This window comes from Geotrypetes seraphini, chromosome 5 (genome assembly GCF_902459505.1).
Source record: "Geotrypetes seraphini chromosome 5, aGeoSer1.1, whole genome shotgun sequence".
Lineage (NCBI taxonomy): Eukaryota > Metazoa > Chordata > Amphibia > Gymnophiona > Dermophiidae > Geotrypetes > Geotrypetes seraphini.
The window spans coordinates 203,502,825-203,515,401 of NC_047088.1; the positions used below are offsets into that span (position 1 = coordinate 203,502,825).

The following is a 12,577-nucleotide window of genomic DNA, read 5'->3' on the forward strand; positions in this document are numbered from 1 at the left end:
AGGACTTCCCTTGCCGGCTCTACACATGTGAGTCATTCTCACAGCGATCAATTGGACAGTCAAGTCGGGGGATTACGATGATCCTCCACGTGAATCATTTGCATGTAAACTTATTAGTGCATCAATAGCTCATTTTGAATTGGCCAAAAATCGGATCAGAGCAGACCCACACAGTCTTACTGATCCTCTTTAGTGCAACTAACCCTCTGTCTACTAGAAAGATTATCATCGAGGTAAGAAACTAATCTTTCCTTAGTATCCTGTGAGACCTAAATTGATTATTTCTTTGAGAATAACTTTACATTTTTAAATGGAAATCATCTTAGTCACACTTCTGTTTTAAACAATGGCATATCACATTGTAGGATTTGGCTGTCCCTTTAATAAAACCCTGACAGTGCAATGTTGATGCCACAGTCTTTAGTACTGGAGAAATTCTATTCAAGAAAGTACACAAGAAGGTTTTGAGGTGGTCCACCTTGTATGTCAAACTGCAAATTTATTCTTTACTCAGACAAATTAGAGATGCAGGTATCTTATAGCTGAGGCAAATGGCAGTTCTTCCTAAAGGAATTATTTATTATAAGGAAATGCAGACTCAGAATTGTTGGAAACAAAAGTATTCAGAAAAATAGTAACTCTGAATAGCGCTAATTAGTAATTGTGTATACTCATCTAAACCATTTTATAATTTGCCTTCTAGTACTACTTCGGTGATCACAATCTGCCAAGAGACAAATTTTTAAAGGAACAGATTAAACTAGATGATGGCTGGGTACCTTTAGAAACTATGATCAAATTTAACAGGTAAGGAGTTTAACTGCTCTCTCACTCTCTAAAAATAACCCCCAAAAGCATCAGACTGGAGATTTTAGAACAGTTCTGAGTTGGTGCTCACTTATCCTGGTGTATTATAAGATTTACAGTATTGATTTCAGTGGGCAAGATTGAACACTACACTGATAGCATTTTGGCGATATTCTTAGCCATATTGTATTTCTTGTGCTTCAGGAGGCATTATGGAGATCGTCACAGAGTCATAGCCCAAGAAGGATGTTGGGTTAAATCTTGCAAAAGTCTTGGCTATAGGAGCCACCAGACCAGGGACTATGCAGGATGAAAGAACTCCTTGCATTCTTCTTTGGACCCTATGTCAGACTCCTCATCCAGTCTATTATCCCATTTCTAGCAATTTCTCTTTGGACAGGCAGCAGCTTTCTTCCTGCAGCTGGATTGACCATTGCCTCATGCTGGTGATGCATTCTTCTCTTCAGCCCACCTTTCAGTTTTTGGTCTCCATAGTGTTTGAGCCTTATATTATCTGACAAGTCCTTTCTGTTGATCCAACAGCAGCACCACACTCCTTCTCCACCAGTAGCCTGAATTTTCCCTGTCTTTGAACTTCCTTCCTAGTGTATCTCAGAGGTGACCGAAGTGATTCATTTTTGTTACCTGCACCATCCCAGCAGACTTCTTCTGCCATGTCTCACCCTCATTGTCCATTCCTTCCTTACTGGGTTACTTGACATAGGCGATGAAAATGAATCACTGTGGTCACCTCTGAGGTACACCAGGGAGAGGGTTCAGAAACAGGGCAAAGAGGGAGAGATAATTGGATGTGGGGGAGAGAAGGGGAAGGGTGTGGGGTTGTGTGGTGTTTGGCTTGTTTTTTTAAACAAGAAGCTAACCTATTATATATATGTGTGTATGTAAATTTTTTAATTCCAGTTTTCAAATAATTCTTATACAGAATACAGGAATTGAATATAAAATAATTTTAAAATATAGAAACTGTTAAACAATATCATCAATTTCTATCAAGCCTATGTTTAGGGAGACTTTCATTTAAACTGTAAGGAAAACAGATTAATAAAGAAAAAAAAATCAGATATCTTAAAGAAATTCTTAAAGAAATAATAAACAGGAAATCACTTAAATTCCTATAATTTAACTGGTATCAATTTTTCTTACTCCAAAAAAGTCATTCCACTGAGATCACGAAGTAACCAGAATTTTTCCAAGCTGTAAAAGGTCCCAGAACACAAATTCCTTTTCTTGATATTTTAGTAGACATTTACATGGGAATTTTTAAGAATGTAGCTTTCAACGCCAAAACTCAAGCTCTTAACAAAAGCAGTGGTGTACCAAAGGAGGGGGGGACCACCCCAGGTACACAGCCATCTGAGTCCAGAACCTCCCGTTCTACTGTGCAACAGGACCTGCACCTCAGCGCAGCTGCCGATTCTGCTCCAGAGCAAGTACGTCGGAGGGGTGGACCGGCAGCCGCGCTGAAGTGCAGGAAGGTCCCGCAATAACTACATCTGCTGGCTCTGCTCCAGAAGAAGTGAGTGGACCAGCAGACGCGGGAGTTGCGGGACCTTCCTGCACCTCAGCGCAGCTGCTGACTGTGCTCCAGAGAAAGTACGTTGGAGTGGGGTGGGCCACTAGCCAGCAGCTGCAGTCATCGTGGGACCTTGCTGCATGAAGGGAGAGAAAAGAGCAGGACTGCTGGTATGGAAGAGTGGTGGAGGGAGAGAAAGGAGGAAGGGTGGTATGTAAGAGTGGTGCTGGTGGAATTGGTGTGCAGGGAAAGGGGAGAGAGACATAAGGGGGAAGGATATTGGAGGGAATTGGATTGGAGGGAAAGAAAGGGGCAGATGCTGATAGAAGTGGGGGGAAGGGAGAGACAAGGGGTAGATGCTGATTGAAGAGGGGTGGATGTAGAGAGAGAGGGGCAGTCTACATCCCAGGTCTTTCAGGGCAATCCAGGCATCCACCAAATTATCCACCCTACGATATTTCCCATTCACTGTAAGGAACAATCCAAACAGAAAAAGCCAACGATAACGGTAGCCTTCAGCGTGCATTAGTTGAGTAACGTCCTGAAATGCGTGGTGTTTTTGCAGAGTCATATTAGCCAAGTGTTGATACACCCCAACTGCTACTTCCTGCCAGGTGAAATTGGGATGATGCCGGACCACTTGAAGAATCTGTTCTTTCAAGAGGAAATCCCCAAAAAGCGATGATGTGTCTATTTCCTGCTCCTCGGGCTGGTCCCAAGCTTCTATGGGCCCGCAGCAGGGCAATAGAACTCTGATCCGCTGGTCCTCCTCCAAAAGCAGTTGGTTGCAAAAGTCCTTTACAACTTCCCACACATCTTTTTGTACCTATCGGTTTCAGGTATACCTTTTTTTTTTTTTTTTTTAATTATTTATTTATGCAATTTTAAATGAACATACAACATAAAAATGCATTAAGAAATAGAAAGCATATTGCTAAATACAAAAACAATCCACAAAATAATATTTCCCATTGAAATCTAACAAGCAAACATATTCATAGCAACTTTCTCTATAAGTCCTCAATTAAAGATAGGGAGAGGATAAGGAAAAAGAGGCACATCTTAGAAGAAAAAAAGAAACTTAAATAAATCAATGACAACGTCTCACCGGAAATAAACTAATACAATCTTCCATTTCTAATAATTATTATATTATTTCCCCCTGACCCGACACCTGTACCTGTATTTTACGCTTATTCTCAAGAAAAGCCTCCAATTGTTTGGGATCAAAGAAAAGATACCTATTTGACTCATACAATATTAAACATTTACAAGGAAAACGCAAAAAGAAATGAGCACCCAGGGCTAACACCTGAGGGCGTAGAGTCAGAAATTGCTTCCTTTTTTCCTGTGTGTCTACACAGACATCAGGGAAAACCCAAACTTTACCTCCCAAAAACAAATTATCAGAGTTAAGAAAAAACATTCTCATCACACAGTCCTTGTCAGATTCAAAAACAAATGTAACTAGGAGTGTTGCTCTTATACACTCTTCTTTCAAGGACTTTTGGGGAAAGACTGATGCTGGAGCTTTTACAGTAAATGTTAGATGAGAAATCTAAAACAAATTTTACAGTAAAATACCTGTTTCTGACTCTCCTAATATAGTCTAATTCAATAAGACACTTAAGTTTCTTTGTATGTTTTCCTGTAAATATACCCAGCGAAGGACTGGTGGAAGGTCACGAGCGGTGTTCCCCAGGGGTCAGTGCTCAGACCGCTGCTGTTCAATGTATTTATAAACGACCTAGAAGCGGGGACGAAGTGTGAAGTGTTAAAATTTGCAGATGACACCAAACTGCAGCAGGGTTAGAACCATGGAAGAATGTGAAGACCTACAAAGGGACCTAAACAAACTAGAAGAGTGGGCAAGTAAATGGCAAATGCGCTTTAATATAGAGAAATGCAAGGTCATGCATTTGGGGGAAAAACCCTGATGTTCAGCTACAAAATGGGGGGATCAGTGCTAGAGGATAGTAACCTTGAAAAAGACTTGGGTGTGCTGGTAGATACTACAATGAAATCAACGGCACAATGTGCAGCAGCCTCCAAGAAAGCAAACTGAATGTTGGGTATTATTAGGAAGGGCATTACAACCAGGACGAAGGAGGTCATCATGCCACTGTATCGTGCGATGGTGCGCCTGCATCTGGAGTACTGTGTCCAGTATTGGTCACCATACCTCAAGAAGGACATGGCGATCTTGAAAGGGTCCAGAGAAGAGTGACGAAAATGATAAAAGGTATGGAAAATCTTTCATACGCAGACAGGTTGGGAAGGCTGGGGCTCTTCTCCCTTGAGAAGCGGAGACTCAGAGGAGACATGATAGAGACTTTCAAGATCATGAAAGGCATAGAGAAGGTAGAAAGGGACAGGTTCTTCAGACTATGGGGAACCACAAGCACAAGGGGGCACTCAGAGAAGCTGAAAGGGGACAATTTTAGAACCAATGCTAGGAAGTTCTTTTTTACACAGAGGGTGGTGGACAACTGGAATGCGCTTCCGGAGGTTGTGATAGGACAGAGGGGGTTCAGAGAAGGATTGGATAAATTCCTGTACGATAGGGGGATTGAGGGATACAGATAGAGGTAGAGATAGGTTTTAGATAGAGTATGGATAGAAGGATAAAAAGGATCAAAGGGCTTGGAGAAGGATCACATTACAGGTCATGGGCCTGATGGGCCGCCGCGGGTGCGGACTGCTGGGCACGATGGACCTCTGGTCTGACCCAGCGGAGGCAACTTCTTATGTTGATATATGAAGCATTCTATATTTTAGTGAATAAATCAGCAAAATTGGTGGTTCATTTTTTCTTCCTTAAATTTTGAATTTTAAAAGTACTCTTTGAGATTACAGTGGGGGAATTAATTCTGAAATTTGTGTAAAATGTGGGCAGGACCCATGCGTTTTGGATGTGGCCTTGTATTCGCATTTATTGGAAACGTATTATGGGATTTATGCGGCGGATTCTCCGTTAACCCATTGAGGGCATGGTAGCTCAGTTGGTCTGGGGTTTTTTTTTTTGGTGTGTTTGTTGTTTTTTGGGGTTTTTTAAATCATTTTTATTAGAGGGTCAACAAGAGAAACGAGCAGAACACAGGATAAAAATAGGCAAACAATGGCAGTCAGAGGAAGAGAACAGGCATCACCAAAAAGTTGATCTTAGATGTCCCAAAAGCATTTGGGCCTTTGCCTGCAGCTCAGATTCTTATGTCGAAAAATGAGCTTGATGGTACGTAAATGCATTTTGCAACATTAGACTTTCACTACTGTCCCCACCTACTGGCGTTGGTGCAATCTCTTGCATCAATTGGCCAGTTGGGAGACTCGGGATGTCCGTGGGAAATGAAAGAGGAAGAGAATGTATTTGAAGATCTGGGAACCCTATTTAGCACAGTTAATCCTAGAGGACGCAGTATTCTCATTAACCAGCTTTAGTGGCAGGGGTCTCAAAGTCCCTCCTTGAGGGCTGCAATCCAGTCAGGTTTCCAGGATTTCCCCAATGAATATGCATGAGTTTTTGCTTTTTGTTTGTTTGTTTTTTTTGTAATCTCCCTCCCTTCTTACCCCTTCATAATAAGTAATTAAATTACTTTATATAAGATGTTATACTTAAAATCCCCCCCTCCCTGAAAAATGAATTTTAAGAATTAAGGGAAAAGTAACAACTAATCATTACAAAATTTTGTTAATGGCTCCCACACATCTTGAAATTTCCAAACATATCCTCGCTGTGTTGCTATTTACATTTTATACATATGACATAATGAATTCCACCAAAAATTATAATTTAGTCAACTTCAGTTCTTCCAGTTATAAGTAATTTGTTGAATGGCAACACCAGTCATTATGCATGAGATTTGGATCTATGTACATGCATCTATGTGCATGCATTGCTTTCAATGCATATTTATTGGGGAAATCCTGAAAACCCGACTGGATTGCGGCCCTCAAGGAGGGATTTTGCGATCCCTGGTATATGGGTATGTATAACTTTTGACATAATCCTTGTTTTATTTGTGGGGAGGTTGGGGGATGGGGGAATTGTTTTGGGATGTTAGGGGGCTGGTGTATTTGGTTGGTATTCCATATAATTTGTTGGCAATGTTGGGCTTTCTATTGCAGTGGTTCCCAACCCTGTCCTGGAGGACCACCAGGCCAATCGGGTTTTCAGGCTAGCCCTAATGAATATGCATGGAGCAGATTTGCATGCCTATCACTTCCATTATATGCAAATCTCTCTTATGCATATTCATTAGGGCTAGCCTGAAAACACGATTGGCCTGGTGGTCCTCCAGGACAGGGTTGGGAACAACTGCTCTATTTTATTGTGTGTATTCTGCTTTCCCACCAATAAAAAAAAAAATTTGAACATAAAAGTACTGTTTTGAGAATCTGGAAAATCCAAAAAGTGTACTGACTTAATCCCTGAGCAGTCTGAATACTTAGACTGCTAGTGTAGCCTATTTCCCCCTCCTTGACTCCAGAGTTTCTTACTGTTACATGGTTGGTCATTGTCAGCTGACTACAATTTATTTTTGTTAAAGTGCTTGCTGTTAGACAGCCATGAAAATATGTTGCAACTCTACTTCTGGCATGAGGTGTTTTGTTCTTGCATTGCTTATGTATGTAAATAAATGTGTTAATTTTGTACAAAGTTATTAATGAATAAAATGGAGCAAAACCCATTTTCATGGTGCAGTCAGTTCTGTTGAAATAGCTATTTAGTGCACGGCACATGTTGAGAGAGAGTTAATTACTTGCATGCCCATTCAGTTTGTTTGCAAAAAAAAGTTTTGACACTGGTATTCTGTTAAAGAGCTTTTTATGAGACTTTCCTGTATGAAGTTACTGACTGAACTTGCAGTTTTTTGAGCTGATCTGTCAGAGGTTAATTTAATAGCACACAATGCTAATCCCAGGGTGAATCAAATTAAAGGCAATTGTTAAATTATGCAATAACCGGAACAGCACTAGAAAATGCAACATTGCTTGTTTGGATAGTTCATCCATGCATAGTGCAGCGCTCACCCTTGTACTGTAGCAGCCATGAGCTCAGAAACATGGCTGCTTTATTGCAAGATTGCATCATCAAAGACCAACATGTAGTAGTATGCTTTTGTTGGTTTGAGGGAGTGAAGCTTATGGAAATTCACCGTATGATATTGTCTTGGTATGGACATAACACCATGAATCAATGAAAGGTTTTATGAGTGGGTAAAAAGGTTTAAAGCAGGAAGAACAAGTATAACTGCTGAAGGTTAGTATGGTTTCCCATTAGTATTGCACAAACACAAGCATGTTGACAGGGCAGCTGCCTTGATTAGAGAAGGTCAACAGATAATGGTGTCTCAATTGAATGCAGATTTGGATATCAGCTATTGATCTGCACTTGCCTTAATGCATGACTTGGGATACAGGAAAGTCTGTGGACAATGGGTTCCCAAACAACTTATTGCTTTCACAAGCAACAATGTACTCCAGTTCCTGATACGGTATGAAGAAGCCCTGAGTTTTCTGGAGAGAATTGTCACCGATGATGACACACGAGTGCATCACTTCACCTCAGAGAGCAAAACATGATGAATAAAGGAAGTGGTGCTCACCTTCCTTTGGGAGCTCCCGAAAAATTTTATTTTCTGTAGGAATGCAGATGCTAGTTGAATGATACAACAAATGCATTATCATGCATGGGGATTGTCGAAAAGTGATATGTTCAATTGCTCTGTTACTTCAATTAAAGCCGTTAAATGTATTTTGCCTCTTTGATTTACCCTTGTAGTTTTCTGTGCAGTTTTCACACAGCAGCTGATACAGATCTCCCTCTTCTTATGGACATTCTCAACTAAAAAGCTTCCAAAGCTATGTCTCCTCCCCAGACTACTAGGCATTTGTTCTTAGACCTGTCCTATTAGCTCCCAAAGCTATGTCTCCTCCCCTCTGGAGATCAGCTGGGAAAGTTTCCATCAATGACCTCACGACAACCCAATTAGCTGTATATTGTATATATTTATTAGTAATCAATAATAGCTTACAAAGGATAAATCTCAGCCAATTTGGTTAACAGAAAGCATATACAGAATGCCAGCCTTCTGAATACCTAGTGTCTGTCCTGATTGGTCCAATAATACACTGGCCTTTTATACATTCTTAGTAACCTAAGACCACGTTAGCACATGTTACATTCTTGATTTATATTGGATATTCATAATTGTCATTTCATTACCATTTCATTGATTGGTCAACACATGTACTTTGAATCATAATGAAGTGTGATGTCTGATTGCCAAATGGCTACCCTAAGTTTCCTGACATATGTGCTTTTAATATCAAGAATCATCAATTTCTGAGCAACAGCCTGTTATTTCCCTATACTTCTTTGCACAATTGTCAATTTTATAACCTTGTGGTTGATCTTATTTCTGGTAAATCACTTAACCTAGCGTATAGAGATGTGTGTTTCCTTCTGTCTAATTTTCATTCTCACAAACAAACTTCTTGTTTTCTATGGTCAGCAGATACCTGCTAGTTTCTGTGTGAAGATGAGTTTCGCATGAAACTGCTTATGTTAAGTGAGAAATATGATGCTTTTTAGTTTGCTCAAGGTGTTTGCAGGCCTGTAATATTGCCAGATTTCTGTTAATCTGAGGCTCACAGGGGTCTGTCTTCATGGAGGTCTTAGGATCTTCACCTGTACAGGTCTTTCTCCTTCCCCTTAACTCTTCCTCACCTTCCCGGACTACTAGGCCTTTGTTCTTAGACATGTCCTATTAGCTGTCTTCAAAAATGACAAGTTTAGCTAATGATGGCTAGATCAGCCAGCTTGCTGCCATGATCCAACATGGCAATAGAGAGGATAGGGGTGCCGTTGCATTCAATAAGCTAAGTGCTATTATGTTTTACTTAGCATGAAAAAAATGTTTAAAAATCAAAACTTTTCAACAAAAAGTTAAACACAATGGTGTGCTAAAGAAAATATTTTTTTTAAAATTAAATGTTATTCATGCCAGTGTATGGGTCTGACTATTCTAGCCAGCTGAAGTTATACACTTCTCCCTCTGTATTCACGGTGATAGGGGATTATCAAACCCATGAATCCTTTCTAAATTCTCTACCTGCGCTGTGTAGATCATATAGAATGTTACTCTTCCATGACAGATAGCCCTTTGCTGCTCCACTGCCAGTAGCTGCTGCAGTTCTGCAGAATCTTGAGCACTGTCTGCTTTTGCAGCGGAAGTGAAATCCAAGCTTGACCCAAAGTCTGACATTTCAACTAGGCACAACCTTCAACTGCGGAATCTTCCTTTCCATTGTTGTGTTCTGAGCCTCGTTCTAAATCATGGATATGACCCATTTCCTCCATGACGTTCAGTCAACACGTATTTAGAATCACTTCGACTGTGGACTGTACCATCCATAGGATATAGTGATGGCCATAGGATCTAGCAATGGGAGAGGGGGGAGAGTTTGGATTCTTATCTGCAGACATAAGGTGCTTGGGCAAGGCATGCTTTGTTTCTGTAAGGATCATACATATTTGTATTCTTTATTTCTAGTTCAACAAAACTTCATGATGCTGGTAAAAGCGAGCTTTATTTTGAACACCTTCTCCGGGTAATGTCGTCAGTACCATATTTTCTGGCAGTATGTTTCTGGGTTTTCTAAAAACCGTGAATATAAAGGGAGAAGTGTATTATCCCAGGACAAGCAGGCAGATATTCTTGACTGATGGGTGACGGCACCGACGGAGCCCCGGTACGGACAATTTTAGAGTGATTGCACTCTAAGAACTTGGAAAGTTCTGGTAGGCCGCACCGCGCACGCGCGAGTGCCTTCCCGCCCGACGGAGGCGCGCGGTCCCCAGTTTCTTAGTTTCCGCGGAGCTAAGAAGACGCATTTCCTCAACGGCTGTTGAAGAAATATTTTTTCGATCTTCCCGCTCGCGTAAACCTTTGTTTTAATAAAGGTTTCTTTATTTCTTTATTATTCTCCTTTTTCAAAAAAAAAAAAAAAATAAAAACTTAGTTGTTTTTTCTTTCTTTTTTCGTTTCGCCCCGGCGGGGCCTGTTGCCACAATCGAAGCCTCGGCTTTTGATTTGGCAGAGGCTGTCTTTACTTTCATGCCCCCTCAGCCCGGGTTTAAAAAGTGCCAGCGGTGCGCTAGGCCAATTTCACTGACAGACCCACATAATTGGTGTCTGCAGTGTCTTGGTCCCGACCATCAAGCGTCCACTTGCACCCGCTGTGCAACTTTGAAAAAACGAACACTTAAGAACCGCCAAATCCAGCAGCGGTTGCTATTCGGTGCCGAGATGTCCGATTCCAATGTACCGGCACCGACATCAATTGCATCTCAATCGGCACCGACTTCATCGACACCGCGCGATACCACGCCGGCGTCGCAACCAGCAGGTAAGCCGGCTAAGAAGCCTTCCCCGCTGGAGCGTCCTCCGGTCTCTACTGCAGTGAGCCCAATCCTGCCGACCTCGAGGCGCCCACGGAAGCGCTCCGCTCCGATTGAAGTTAGCCCCTCGACATCGGGTTCTTCATCGGAGTGTCGAGCGGCACCCAAGGTACCGCAGAAGAAAAAGGCGGTACCGGTGCCTTCTCTGGACGAGCGCATTGCCGCCGTTCTGCAGGTACAGCTGAGAGAGCAACTCCAACAGCTACTTCCTGCCTTTTTGCCCCAGAACCTTCCAGTTCCGGTACGGTCGGAGCCACCGGTGCCGATAGTGGAACGCCCTCTTTTATCGACATCTACTTTATCGGTACCGGGTCTTACCACCTCATCGACCTCGATGCCGGTTTTAGCTCCAGAGCCTAAATCTCACCACCAGGCGGTTCAAACCTCGGTACCAGCACAACAGGTTACATCGCCTGGTACCGTATCCATGAGGTCGGGCAAGTCCACACATAAAACCCGACACCAGGAACCTTCCACACCAGAGTCTCGACACCATGGCTCTCAGGTTAGGGATCCTGATTTGTGGGGTGATTCTGAAGAGCCCTTTCTTTCCGAGGGTGAATGCTCTTCTGATGAGGAGGAGCACCTTGTTACCAATCCCTCTTCTCATCCAGATTCCGCATCTTTTCCTTCTTTTCTAAAGGAAATGTGTGAATCCTTGTCTATTCCCTTGGAGGCTGAGTCAAAGAAATCTAAGGCATTTCTTGATGCATTGGACTTTGACCAGCCTCCAAGGGAATTTCTTAAACTTCCTCTCCATGATATATTGAGAGAAACGTTTTATAAAAACCTTGAAACTCCCCTGACTGTCCCTGGAGCCCCTAGAAAACTGGACTCCTTATACAGGGTGATACCTATTCCTGGGTTTGATAAACCCCAACTCCCGCATGAGTCTCTTTTGGTGGAGTCCACTTTAAAGAAATCAGCGGGAGCTAATGTGTATGCCTCCGTCCCTCCTGGCAGAGAAGGGAAATCAATGGACAAATTTGGCAAGCGGCTATATCAAAATGCCATGCTTGCAAACAGATCAGGAAATTATGCGTTTCATTTCTCATTTTATTTGAAACATTTAATCCAAACAATTTCTACCTTTAAGAAATATCTGCCTGATCGCAAAAAATCTGCTTTCAACACTTGTACCTCCTCTCTTCTCCAGTTGAGGAAGTTTCTAGTAAGATCAATTTATGACACCTTTGAATTGACTTCTAGAGCCACCGCTATGTCAGTGGCTATGCGCAGGTTGGCATGGCTCAGGGTCTCGGAGTTGGAGGTAAACCACCAAGACCGTCTAGCAAATGCACCTTGCTTAGGGGATGAGCTGTTTGGTGATTCCATGGATTCCACCACACAGAAGCTATCGGCGCATGAGACACGTTGGGATACTCTTCTAAAGAATAAAAAGAAGACTCCACCTGCCAGGCCTTTCCGACAACAATCGGCCTACCAACGCCGCTATGCTGCTCGTCCTTTGCCTCAGGCTACTCAACAGCCTAGAAGGCAACGACAGCAACAACAACGTCAACCTCAGAGGCAGACGCAGCAGCAACAGAAACCTCCACCACCTCAAAAGTCTACTCAACCCTTTTGACGTGTTTCTCCTGAGCATAGCCAATATCATACCATCTGCCCATCTTCTCCAACCGATAGGAGGGCGCCTGACCCATTTTCTCAGTCGGTGGGAGATCATTACATCCGACCAATGGGTCCTAAACATCATCCGCCACGGCTACTCTCTCAACTTCCAGACTTCTCCCGCTCAAAGTCTACCAAAA

At 42.3% G+C, this 12,577-nt stretch overlaps 1 protein-coding gene across 4 annotated transcripts in view; it reads left to right on the forward strand.

Moving 5' to 3' along the window:
- The window catches only part of SSB (small RNA binding exonuclease protection factor La), a 103,930-nt gene that overhangs the window by 16,874 nt on the left and 74,479 nt on the right, over positions 1-12,577 (forward strand). For all 4 annotated transcript variants that reach the window (XM_033944160.1, XM_033944161.1, XM_033944162.1 and 1 more), the window contains exon 3: positions 704-807. In XM_033944160.1, the coding sequence (XP_033800051.1) occupies positions 704-807 (104 nt within the window). The remainder of the gene's footprint in view (positions 1-703; positions 808-12,577) is intronic.